This window comes from Papaver somniferum, chromosome 9 (genome assembly GCF_003573695.1).
Source record: "Papaver somniferum cultivar HN1 chromosome 9, ASM357369v1, whole genome shotgun sequence".
NCBI lineage: Eukaryota > Viridiplantae > Streptophyta > Magnoliopsida > Ranunculales > Papaveraceae > Papaver > Papaver somniferum.
The window spans coordinates 117,085,626-117,099,241 of NC_039366.1; the positions used below are offsets into that span (position 1 = coordinate 117,085,626).

General features: G+C 36.9%; 2 protein-coding genes across 2 annotated transcripts; one reads left to right on the plus strand and one right to left on the minus strand.

The window, feature by feature from the left end:
• The first annotated feature begins 8,554 nt into the window (after positions 1-8,554).
• On the plus strand, positions 8,555-9,226 carry LOC113309749. The gene is made up of 2 exons (XM_026558263.1): positions 8,555-8,674; positions 8,809-9,226. Exons 1-2 carry the CDS (start codon positions 8,611-8,613, stop codon positions 9,093-9,095), a joined length of 351 nt encoding a protein of 116 aa, XP_026414048.1. The 5' UTR covers positions 8,555-8,610; the 3' UTR covers positions 9,096-9,226.
• A 2,257-nt stretch (positions 9,227-11,483) lies between these two features.
• LOC113313780 (probable E3 ubiquitin-protein ligase RNF217) lies at positions 11,484-12,844 on the minus strand. Its single transcript, XM_026562566.1, has 2 exons — positions 12,042-12,844; positions 11,484-11,947 (listed from the first exon to the last, which is right to left on the minus strand). The coding sequence occupies exons 1-2, from the start codon at positions 12,761-12,763 to the stop codon at positions 11,773-11,775; spliced, it is 897 nt and encodes a 298-aa protein (XP_026418351.1). The 5' UTR covers positions 12,764-12,844; the 3' UTR covers positions 11,484-11,772.
• Positions 12,845-13,616: the final 772 nt, after the last annotated feature.

Below are 13,616 nucleotides of genomic sequence, written 5' to 3' on the forward strand. Positions count from 1 at the left end.
TCTAAAAGATCAGGAAGAGTGGAGAGATGGAATGCACAAGTAGGACACTTTGATATTAAATATGAAATTTTGTCTTCACCAAAATCACAAGTTGTTGCAGATTTCTTGGCAGAATTTCCTTTAGAAGAAGATGAAGCAGTAGAAGAAATGATGGATGTAGAAGAAGAACATGGAGATCCAAAAGATTTATTAACAGAACCAAATAGATGGGAGATATTGGTAGATGGATCATCAAATGGAGAAGGAAATGGAGTTGGAATTTTTTTAATTTATCCAGAAGGAATAAAAATGTCTTTTTCATTCAGATTGGAATTTGCATCCACTAATAATGAAACAGCATATGAAGCTGTGATACATGCCTTAAAATTCGCAATAGAAATGAAACTAGAAAATGCCAGGATCACTAGTGATTCGCAGCTAGTTATTCGCCAAATAAAGGGAGAGTATGCTACAAATGAACCATCCTTGAAGAAACAAGAAGCTGGTTGAAGAATTGTCAGCGAAAATCCCAAAAATAAAATGGAGGCACATTTCAAGAAAGGATAACAGACTCGCATACGCTTTTGCTTTCATCTCAAGCGTGATGACAGATCCAACTGCGAGATGCATAAAAATACAAACACTTCTGTCACCATCAATCAATAAAGAAGAATAAGACGTGGACGTGATGATAATAGACAATGAAGAATGGAACTTCATGCATATTTGGCGAAAGGAGAAACACCAAGAAATAGATTGGAAACACACAAGTTAAAAAGCCGTGCAACAAATTATGAATGAAGAGATGGGTTGCTATACCGAAAATCCTTTAATGGACCATCACTAAGATGTTTGACACGAGAGGAAGGAGAAAAGGTGCTAAAAATGTTACATAGTGGGGATGCTGGCAATCATAGTGGAGGAAGATCTTTGGCACATAGAGCAAAAATGCAAGGTTATTACTGGCCATATATGCATGAAGATGCAAAACAAATATTAAGACGTTGCGAAGATTGTCAGCGGCATGGAAAGAAAATACATGCACCTGGAGCACCATTGTCATATTCAACCAGTGTGTGGCCTTTTGGAAAGTGGGGCTTAGATATTGTGGGGCCATTTTTACCAGGATCTGGACAAAGAAGATACTTAATAGTCACAACAGATTATTTCACAAAATGGACAGAAGTGAAGGAAGTACATCATATTCGCGACAAAGATATCTTTACATTCATATTCGAAAATATCATTTGCAGATTCGGAATTCCTGCACAGTTGGTATCTGATAATGGGAAACAATTTGAAGGACAGAATATAGAAATGCTACTTAATGCATTCAAGATAAAATGTGGAAAGTCTACTCCTTTGTATCCACAAGCTAATGGGCAAGTAGAAGCAACAAACAAAACAATTGCAGATATATTAAAGAAGAAATTGGAAGGACATCACAGAGCATGGTGCGAACAAGTACATAATGCAGTATGGGCTTATAATACAACTAGAAGAGAAGCTACTGGAATGTCACCTTTTTGTTTAACATACGGAGTTGAAGCGGTGTTACCAACAGAAGTTGTTATTCCGACAACAAAAAGAGAAGCTTGGGAGAAAAATGTTAGTGCGGGCTTGATTTTAAATAAACTTGATGAATTAGAAGAAAGAAGAGAAAAAGCTTTACAACATATGGAGAATTATCAGCGAAGATTAGCCCGAGAATATAATAAACGTGTCAAAATACGCGAATTTCAACCAGGAGATTTAGTTCTGCGAGAAACACCAATATATCAGCGAGAAAATGGTGGAAAATTAGCGAAAAAATGGGATGGACCTTACATCATTAAGGAGATAGTTGGAACAGGAGCTTATAGATTAATGGATCTAGAAAGAAGAGATGTTGGTCATATATTAGACAGACCATGGAACAGGTGTACTTAAAAAGATATTATCCGTAAGAAGCTTTGAGAAGTTATGGATTCTGAAAGAATAATTGCAAGATTACTCATATCAAAACAAGATCATGATGTGCGAAATATTCACAGAGATAATCATAGAAAAATGACATAAAAGAAAGGGACGAACCTTTATGGCGTACACCCTAGTTCGCGAATAAAATTTCGCAAGATGCAAATGTAAGACCTAAAGTACGTCATATTAGGGGGTACCTGTTGCATGGCTCAGGGAAAGGCTACACCGCCACCGGAACCTGAGTCATGGAGATTTGGGGTCAATAAAGCCCATCCGGGAGAGGCACCTTGGATTCTCAGTTTAAGCATATGACTTGGGTTGGGCGACTAAGGTAATAAGGACTCTCCCAAGGAGTGCAGATCTGATCAAGGCGCCGAGGTACACGGTTGAGTCAAGAGTGCCAGGGACGTTTGAAGCGTACCTTGACATTCTTGATAAGTCTTGGCTTATAATGCACTCGGCCTGGAGAAAACCCCACTTAGGGTGCAGTATCGTAACCATAATCCCTATAGGTAAAAGGGATAAGAGGCTGCGAAAACAAATGGTTGTTGTTAAGACTGGATGGGAGGATCTAACTTTGTATGGTAGAAGTACGCCTCCTTGAAGGGGCAACCAGGGGGGAGATAAGGGAGGCACCCTCCATTAGGGAGCTGATAAGTGTCTTAAGACGCAAATGTCATGAGGCTTTTATTCGCAAGGATATTAAGGCTTGTCATATTTGTGCGTCAATCCTGAAGAGGCAATAATACAAAAGAAAAGGATAAGACGAGATCAATGGGTTTTCGCATGAAAGTGCGAAGACGTCCTGCGATTTCGTCGCAAGACGGCAATGTCATGGGACTTTATTTTCGCAAGAATATTTAGGCCGGTCATATTGTCGCAACATTCCTGAAGAGGCCATAATACAAAAGAAAAAGTTAAGGCAAGATCAATGGGTTTTTGCATGAAAGTGCAAGGATGTCCTGCGATTTTGTCGCAATGACAAGAGGTGGCATAATAAGACATTTAATTAGGAAGGCAAAATAAGACCATATGATAAAACAAAATATTTATAAGTATTCGTAACAGATTATTTTTTGCAAGAAAGATAATGAGAGGCAAGTATGGGAATCAATACACAAGAAGCATTATCTTTCTCATCAACAAAATATTAAAAGGAAAAGTTGACTCCAAAGTTGGTTGAAAAATGTAACTCGCAAAAGTGATAAAAATAAGACAGTTCAAGAAGACAAAGCTAGATAAGAAGCTCAAGCTTCAGTATTAATTTCAGTAGCAGGAGATAACAGAAATTCTTCGCCAATATTCTCGCAAGCCTCTCCTTCATTTCGGTTTTGATCTTCGCCTTGACTAGCATCTTGATTATCGACAGCAATTACTTCTTCAGGAGAAATTTCTTTCTCATTTTGATTAACACCAACAGATGCTTCTTTAGAAGGAATCTCTTCTTCATCTTCCAAGAAGTTATCCTCTGCACCGCTTTCGTAATCATAATCACTATCAGCAGGACGAGGAACTTCATCATCATCTACTTCTAAAGGATCAATTGATGTAGAAGAAAGAGATTTGGACAATAAAATGTCATTTACAAGGACTTCGAAAAGTTGACTCCAAAGTTGGTTGAAAAATGTAACTCGCAAAAGTGATAAAAATAAGACAGTTCAAGAAGACAAAGCTAGATAAGAAGCTCAAGCTTCAGTATTAATTTCAGTAGCAGGAGATAACAGAAATTCTTTGCCAATATTCTCGCAAGCCTCTCCTTCATTTCGGTTTTGATCTTCGCCTTGACTAGCATCTTGATTATCGCCAGCAATTACTTCTTCAGGAGAAATTTATTTCTCATTTCGATTAACACCAGTAGATGCTTCTTTAGAAGGAATCTCTTCTTCATCTTCCAAGAAGTTATCCTCTGCACCGCTTTCGTAATCATAATCACTATCAGCAGGACGAGGAACTTCATCATCATCTACTTCTAAAGGATCAATTGATGTATGAGGAAGAGATTTGGATAATAAAATGTCATTTACAAGGACTTCAGCCCGGAGATGAACTTGGCGAAGAAGTGCTCTCTGATGATTCCTATCTTAAATATCCTTAAAATAAGCAAGATAATCAAGTATTCTTTCTGCTCGGTCGCGAGAACCAGTAAGGGTAGAGACGAGCAATGCATTTTCTTTGCGAATTTTAGCATATTTAGCCTCCAAAACAGAAATGGAAGAATGAAGATTCTTCTCAGACTCTGTGAAAGATAGAATACAAAATTTCATTAAGATAAAGAATGCAGAGAGATATGACAAAGAAAAGATAATTAAGGAAGTCAAACCATTATGACTACCTTCCTTTTGCGAAATAAGGTGTTGAATCAAGGACAGACAACTATGCTCCCAACGGTCCATTGCGTCATCAAATTTATCTCCAACTAAACCTTTAAGTCGAGACTGGAGATTTTTCTCTTTAGAAATAAGAAAGGCATTTTTCTTCGCAAGAGAAGAATAAGATTATTCTAATTTGGAATATTTTTCTTTAAGCCGATTCGCCTTTACACTTAAAGCTATTCTACCTTGAATGAGTGTATCTCTTTCAGCGATAGATGACTCTGTTACTTCTTTAAGTTCATTTCTTAAAGATCGAAGAGATTGCTCTTGGTTATCACATACTTTTTGAAGAATACTAAGTTGTTGCGAAGATATCGCCATCTTGTTTAAATAAGTTCTCTTCTCTTGGGATAAGGTTTTATTCTCATCTGATAAAGTTTTCATCCCTAAATTAGCTTTAGTTAAAGAATAAGAAAGACGAGATACTTCATTACTTAATAAATATTGTCTTTGAACTAATTGGGTATTTTCATTGGTAAGATTATTTATATGATCAAGAGAATATGAATAGAGGTTATCTAATTGGTTATATTGATCCATCAAGATTTCTTTATCAACACGGGATTCTTCAACAGCAGATTCAAATTGATATCTCTCCATTATTCGTTTCTGGTTTAAAGCTTAACATGCGAAAGAGGGATTTCAAGGATAATTAAATATGGGAAGGATAAAACCATTAAAAAGGAAAATTAAAGACACAGATAAGAAAATCATACCTCTCAATTCATCATTCTTCTTGCGAAGATTGTCACGATCCAGTAAAACATTCTGAAGCTTCTGATTTTCGAGACGAAGAACATTACATTCTTTTTCCAAAGTTGTCTGCGAAGCAGCTCTGTCAGAACCCAAATGCTTGCTCAGAATTTCGCAAACATTAGACTTGATATGATCAATAGAAGACTTCTTGACATCATCCAGAACTTTAGATAAAACTTTGAAGGCAATATCTATCCCTTCCACGGTTTCTTTCGAAAGAGGAAGAGACTTAGGTAGAGAACTGGTAGAGATAGAAGGTTGAGAAACATTCTCAATGGGAAGAGAAGAGGTTTCATTCACAGCAGGATCAACAAGGGGAGTTTCAATCATTGAGAGGTCAGCTGAAGAAATGAAGTCTGAGGCAGCTTTTTCGCGAATTGGAGATAAAGGTTTATCTTGCGAAGATGTCGCAGAAGATTTAGAAGAGATGAGTAAGTGGAAGGGAACATAAGTTGGAACAGTTTTAAGGTGGCGAGATTTCTTGAGAGGTTTATTAACATCTTTATCACCCTGCGAATTACTATCCAGATAAGAAACAGAGGCAACAATATTTTTATTAGAAAAGGATAGTGTTTCTTACTACCTTCTCATTCGCAGACTTTCTTTTATGCGCAACAACCTTATGCTGTGATTTGGGAATGTTAGGGTTATGAACTGTAAATCTAGTGTTGGAGGCGCTTTTGCTGAAATAACAAAAGTATGGGAATCACATAAACAACATCAAATAAGGAAATAAACAAGATCAATTTCAGCAAAATTCATAAAGAAGAAAAAAGAAAACTAACCTTGATGAATTCATGGAAGACAATAGCAGGGAGATTGTTTCGAAGAAAATTACGAACTATGAAGATCTGCAGAAGAAATAGTATGAAGATGAAGAAGAACTTAAAAATATTGAAGAAGAAAGAAGAAAAGTTGCAATAATGGAATTTGCAGAAGAACGATGAAGTTGTAGAGAAAATAAAAAGAAAGAAAAAGAGAGTGAGAAGGACTATATATAGAGGGAATTTCTCCTCGAGAAAATAAACACGATTAATACGGAAAGATATAAGCGGTTAAAAAGCAACGGTTACAAAAGATGTGTCGAGAAATAAATGGAAGAAAGAATACGTGTGATAAATGCAGAATATGAAGAGGAGAACAGCTGCGACATTTCTCACATCATTCTCTACTTCGCAGAAAAGATATGAGAAGAGGCAAGATGTAGGATCAGAATCTCGCAACGACAATATTTCAGCGAAATTATCAACAACACAATACAATAGCGTCGCAGAACAATTTCAGGAAGAATATAATAAATGACGTCACCTAAGATCACGAGAAAGATGTGATAGTCCTGCGAAAATTAGAGAGCTTGCAAAATTAATATTTGTAAGGTTGCGAGAATGTCGCAAATCATACCTGAAAATAAAGGATAGATTAGCTGTCACCCACTATGTATTTCCCTATAAATAGTTGTTCAAGTTGTAAAGAGAGGGGAGAGATCTTTTTTGAGTAAGAAACAAGTGAATAGGAGAGAGAAAGTCTAGGCCAGAGATCATTTTTGATTTCTTTATCTTTTCTTGTAAGAATATCCAAAGATTGATTAATAAAATTAAGAGTATAAACCTAAAATGAGTTGATTAATAATGAAATCATATGAGGGGTGTAGTGTGGGATTTCCTGCAACTACATAAAAGATTGCAACACTCTGCAAAAACTTTAAACTTAAAGTCAAATTGAAGAAGGAGTTATTACACTGCAAGCATTGTGGATATGGAGATCACGAATACAAACATTGTTCACAGAGAATCAGTGGATGCTCAAAGCCCGGTTGCAATACTTCTATGCATTTGCGGACTTCTTCTGAAGAAGACACATATGGAAGGCATTTATGGGAATGTCCCAGGTGTTTTTTGGTGGAGTGGGATGATTGAAGTTGTAGGACAAATCGATTCACTATGGTATTATGTTATTACGATTATCTTCACATTTGCACGTCAATAATTTAAATTTTTCCTGGATTAAAAATCGCACCATCAATATTAACATCATAAATAAAAACGTACTGCATTGAACAACCACCACATCATACATGGAAATAAAAGAAATATATTAGATTAAAACGACCACTACATAGGCGTCAATTCTCGGCGGGTGGTGGAATTCCTTGAGTAGGGGATTGTATCTGTTGAGCACCCTAAGAATCTTGGAACAAGCATGGAAGTCGAAAGGACGACCGCCGTGAGTTACTGACCACATCTCTAGAGTTCTGGGTTCCACTTCATGTTCGGCTTCACCGTTGAGCTTATTTTTGTGATTCTCTATTAGTAAAGCCATGAACTCCGATGCATTGATACTAATTATACTAAAACGATGCGACAATCCGTGAGACTCACGCCCATAGATGTTCCCCGTTTCAGCGGTGAACATTCTGTAAACTTTCTCCCAAAAAGTCAACGTCAAATCGGCTACATTACTCATGACAACATCTTGTGTGTGAAAAACAAAGGCTACAAATAGTTAAATCCTCTTGTTGAGTAAATCTAAGACCACGAATTCTGGGAGGCATTTTTGGAGATGATTTGAGAGTGAAGAATATGTAGAATGTGTGAATTTAGAGTTGAAATGAGGGGTATTTATAGAATTCAAAACATGTAGCCGTTGGATCACAAGATTTTTCAGCCGTTCAGATTGAGCCGTTGGCGCCTTTGGGTCAGACACTGGCGTTTTTACTATGCACGCTGGCGCTTGAAGTCAAGCCGCGCGTTGGATGTACAAGCGCTGGCGTTTTTCTTCACATGCCAACGTTCCTAGAAAGCTCGCCCGTCCTTACCTCAGACGCGCTGTGTGGTCCATCTCGATGTTCAAAGCAACAAAATTTGAACATCCATTTTTCATGTTTGTTCATTCCATAGTGGGAGCAAAATTAACAAACTTGGAGTCTGTTCATTCCATAGGAACTGCTCTGACTATATTCTGTATGTCCCGTTTATAAAATATAAACAATTTCCTTAGCAACCATAATGTGTTTGCATTGCTCTATTATATTGTGCCTCTTTCTTTTCATATGCTGTGGAAGTCTTATTTTTTGTTAACAAAAAACGTCATCTCATTAATTTTCAACTGATTATTTTACCTGAGATCTGTCCGCTGGACCGTTGCAATGCTAAGAGCTCTTCCTAAACCTTAACTGTCACATAGACTATCTCTTTCTCTGTAGCTTCTCTCAGAGTATAAAGAATTAGTCCAATATATAGTCGGATAGTTTAAAAGGTTGCATGTGAGCGGTTGGATCAAAAAATTGCTGAAATTAGTTCGGCGAGCTTGTATTGCGCTCCGCCAAATGGGACAGTGTTGAAATGGTATCACTCAGAAGACAGCTAGTGATTGCTAATTGTTATCTAGGTGTTCCAAGTTGGCATGTATTCCTTGTCGTGTATTCTGCAGCGTATACTACTACAAATAGGACATTGCTGTTGCACAGAATTCTTATCATCAACCAAAATCTTGTTGGATAATACACAATTTATACTCTCAAAAAGTCTATATTGGTCTCATTACCATGGCTAGGATCAGTCTGATCTTCAGCTTTGCATTCACTGGTTTCATAATGTTGTCTATGTCACGTAAGTAGTCAAATATTTTTCCTCGTATTATTGTGCATGCTCTTTTCCATCATTTTTCAATCTAGTTTCATTTTTCTTTTTGGTAAGCTACTGATAAACATTAGAGTCTAATATCTGGTTCACCAAATTTACAGAGATTGCATTAGGGGTTTCAAGGTCCTCTCAACTGTTACCAAAGCCTGCTGAGACAGTGGTTGTTACCAAAGCCACTACAGAGAAGACTGGTAATACACAGGCACCAGCAGCGAAAAAGTTAGTGCAAATGAAGGATAGCGGTGCTCAAGGGGTGAACTTAAAAAAGGACGAGGTTTACCACGTCTCGAAAACTGAGGCTAATGGAGAAGTGGTTGTGAAGCGAGGGGTGGCTAGCTTTAATCCAAAGAACTCAAAGAAGGTAAATTGGGATTTGCCTATGATGTAAAAAATTAGGAGTAAGCTGTGAATGAGGCTAGGGTCGTCTTTCTCATCCAGTTATTGTCTTTTGAATTTCAAAATTTCCTAAAATCTGCTTGCGGTCAGCATGTTTTTACTTATGCTCTATTTAAATAAATGTATTTGGATGAACAAAATTGATTGAAATTGGATAATTTTCTCTTTAAAAAATCGCGTCTTCCCTTTCCGCCAATAGCCGAATGCTAAAACTTGTTGTCGGTTCAAAAATCAGAACTCAAAGTTTGGGTTGGGGCTAACTGACTATAGGAACGAGCGATGCAGCTAAGACTTTACCTCGAGATTGAGCCGTAGCTTAGAATCATCCTTTTTGCATTACAGCTTTGAGGTCGTGCATTATTAGTTGCTGACCCGCAACAAAATAGACTAGATTTGTGCCCGTGCTATACACCAGACATTTTTTTCTTTTAACTTGGTGTGTCGCAGGGCTTCACCCCGCCCCGTGGAAATGCGATTTGGTGTGCACAGGGCTTCTCCTCGCCCCGTGGGGATGCATTTTTGATTTGATGCTGCGGGATGAATACATTATATAGGTGGAGAAAAGATAGGAAACATGTAGATTTTATTTATTTTTTCCTTTTAGTTTCGTAGAAAACATATGTGAAGAAGCGCTTCATACTGAATTGACACGTAAACTATATATGTATGTTTTATCTGTATATATTAATTTGGAAAAAATGCATAATATGGTAGGTACTCGACTTCTGAATTGAATTTGGACCCCATAAAGTTCCCAACACGATAAATTTAGTTTTCTTTTTGAATTTGTAATTGTTAAATCAATCACCAAATGCCTTCACCAAAACTCTCACTTTACAAAACCACAAAAAACTTATTTCGACAAATAGGAAGCAATGATTTCATCACCCTTCAACGTGAGCCTCGATCATTCTGAATTTTCTTGGCAAAGATTTTACCTGGTTTGCGAACTCCACTCGCTTGTCGCAACAGGAGCACCAGCTAACGTTGTTTTTTACTCAATGTCTGTTATTGCTTTCTTGGCAAGCAGAGTAGTACCATACGGATGATATTTTCAAGCCTTTCTTTCTTACAGCTCAATGAATATGGTTGTATCCCACCAGAAACAAATATTAGAAAAAATTTGGCTCAATACATGAAGCTTTTAATTTAAATTGCTAGTGATGGAACATCTCACCTTTATTTTTCTACTGTAAGTCTTTTCTCTCCAACAATTCAGATGCCTAACCCATGCTATTCGTTCGTAGATTAATCAGTCTTGACATCTTCTGTGAGCAAGGACAACCTTTAGTTTTGTTCGTAGACTACGTTTACTTGATTCCTATTAAAACTCAGACTCTCATAGTTATTTCAAAATTAAATTTAAAATTTTGGTATATCTTACCAAAACAGAGTTCCAATAACATTATGAATCTCCCTGGTTCCGTAATATGCCTAAAGTAGGATTTTTATTTCCTTTCCTTCTTTGCTACAATTGTTTTTGAATTCCGAATTTTGTTAATCAACTCAGAATTAAGTTGTTCCTAGATTTAGGCACTTGATCGGGTGTAAAAAGGCTTTGTTTTCTATTGTCATTGTGTTAAGTCAAGAGCTCATCAAAATTTGATTCATTACCTTCTTCTTCTTATTATTATTATTATTATAAATTTTTTCTATTAATGGGAGAACGATGATTACATGAAACTAGTTGGAAGCCTAACAAGCTAGGCTCCAACGACATACTAATACATTAATTGAACAGGTTGCTGTGCTAGCCTACCGGCGGCGGCGGATTGGGGGGCGAGATTGTGGCACAAGGGGGGCAAGCTAACAACACCTTCCATGTTAATTCCTGTAATGTTACGCCATCGAAGACTCGAACCTGGGACCTCCTGGAACGCATCACCTTTGAAGAACGGGGTTAACCAGCTGAGCTAGGGTCCATTAATAATAATAATATTATTATTATTTTTTTTTTTATTGTGGTTGTGCTGCGTTTAATGGACATGGAATGGTCATTGCCATTATGTGGATGGGTTTAAATTCAAAGAGTATAATGGTCATCTCCAGACTCTGATTTGAGTGAGTATTCGAATCAAAAGAATGCCCTGAACTTGTTCTGGACAGGAAGGTTAAAATTTGTTTATTCTAGTTTTCTAATAATCTGTTAAAAGAATTCAAGCCTAAAAATAAACGTCAGGTTTCAATGGTCATTTCCTACCATAGTCAGGTTTTTGAATGAAAAATTTTCACGGCCCATGAGCACTCACTTCCAAATTGAATCTGGTTTTTTTTTTTTTCCTCTATTTTTGACTCAATCATAAGTTGCCAAGTGTCCTCATCAATTCGCTCGTTTTATAAAATTCAAAAAAGACTTATTTCGGCCAATAAGAAGTGGGGGTTTTCTCACCATTCAACGTATGAGCTTTATTTGTCTAGGACTTTAAGTCTGTCGATAGATAGTAGAGAAATCAATACCCAGACGCAAAGAAATTACATAAAACACAGGCATTTTATGACCTTGGCAGAAATCAAAGGAAATACTAACATATTGCGGATTATAAGAAGAAAAAAAAACATAATTTGTTAAAATCTTTCAATCAAACATTAGTATTAGTAGATGAATGGATCAATCGATGCTGCTGAGCGGCCATTATGGATTTAATATAATCACCTCAAGAATCTCATCATCAGCCATTCTTATGAGTCTTAATTCCCAAGAGAACCATGTAAAAAACCATACAAACAAAACCCAAAAACGCATAGCACAATAAAATGTTCATAACCATTCTGCAACAACAGCCTGCTTTTAGTTTGCATACACAGTTCTTGCACCCACACCGGTAACAAAATGTGGCTCTGCATCTGCAATTCAGAAATTATAATTAGCGGAAAAACATTATGAATAAAATCTTTAAGAAATAATGGGAAGAGGAGGAAAGCATGTTGATGTATGTACCTGCACGTCATGGCGGAGCAACCTCGTTTACGTTCTACATACCGGCTGCAATTGGGACATCGAGTCCATTTCTCTCTTCTAGCAGCTTCCAGGAACAGAAGATCGTTTCTATCAACGTCATTTACCAAATCACCTCTTCTACTACATCTATGATTTTCCTTCCATGGAACCATACAATGAAAACAAAATATCTTCTTGCAATTTGGACATGTTGATTTGGTAATGTTAGAACTAGCTGAAGTACTTGATGATGCAGTTGTCTTAACACACTCGTTTAAAACTAATTCACTACATTCACGAAAAGGACAATAAGATCTCCCATAAGCAAACCCACCTTTTGATGATTCCGTTAGTACAGATGATTCGCAAAGAACACGACACCATTTCTCGAACACGGATTCGGGGAGAATCGGACGACAAGAGAAAATGCTTAAGAAGACACTGCAATTGTTGTCTGGACATTTCATCTCTGAAATGTTGTCGTGAGAAACCTTTACTTCGATGTATTTGACGATACAATCAGTACAATATGGGTGGAGGCACCCATCCATCTCCATGTTCTTGAATTTCTGGCTTAGAAGAACTGGTTCTATACAGATTTCGCAAGTGAAATAGTCATCTGTAATACTAGTACCGCTTGAACTGTCATCGATGGGTGAATTGGATGAAGGGGTTTTTTCGAGGTTTTGATCTGTGATTTCTATCTCCATGCTCTGCAACATTGAAAACTCAGAGTACTTGCTAACCTTAATTTCTGTAGAGTGTGAGAAGAAGTTTCATTTAGGAGGATTTCAACTATATTAGGTCATGCAATAGTAATGTGTAGGAAGATGACACGGTAGGTTATAAGTCACGCTCAAAAGCCCGTTTTAGGAACGCAATAAGTAGTGGATGGGCCAAAAATTTTACTAGTTTAGTGATGAGTTAGTAATGTTCACATGGCTCTGTTTAGTGCAAAGTAAAAGTGTAGTTATCGGAAGAAAAATGTTAGAAAACACGTCATTGTCCGATCAGTGGTCATTTTGTGAATTTTGCACCGTTGATTATTGTTGGTCACTCCTAGTAAGCCCACCACACTCAGCTGAACGATTATCCATTCAATGGAAATTAGGATGTTCACGTAGGTGACGTGGTACGTACCCTACTGAAGAAAAAAATGTATTTTGAATGTTTAGTTTCAGTTAGTAATGGGAGTTATTGCATATTATGGAATTTAGAACCGCAACAAACTACAAAATCCATGAACCAATCTGAACCTTTTTTTTTTCTTATAAAAAAGTGATAACATCAAGGGGCTTTTTCTGATATACACCCATTTAATAATGTGTTTTCTACCCGTTTTTTACAATATTTCTAAAATACATCCGATATGATAATTCCGTCTGTTTTTTGAATAAAACGGCTTACAGCAGTTATGTGTATAGCTGTCGTACAACTGTCAGCAAATGAAAAAGTCTGAAAAACCCCTTTTGGAAAATTACGAAGACTACTCGAATTTTTTCATGACATCAGTCCATGGTCTGAAACTACGAGCAATGAATGAAATAAAAGATGCAATTACAATGAAAGTTAAGA

Excerpts from the sequence above, each read along its gene's own strand:
- LOC113309749 (XM_026558263.1), top strand. The coding sequence starts at position 8,611 with ATGGCTAGGATCAGTCTGATCTTCAGCTTTGCATTCACTGGTTTCATA. Across the intron at positions 8,675-8,808 it reads CATAATGTTGTCTATGTCAC|AGATTGCATTAGGGGTTTCA; the intron begins GTAAGTAGTCAA and ends CCAAATTTACAG.
- LOC113313780 (XM_026562566.1), bottom strand. The coding sequence starts at position 12,763 with ATGTTGCAGAGCATGGAGATAGAAATCACAGATCAAAACCTCGAAAAA. Across the intron at positions 11,948-12,041 it reads TGCTCCGCCATGACGTGCAG|ATGCAGAGCCACATTTTGTT; the intron begins GTACATACATCA and ends TCTGAATTGCAG.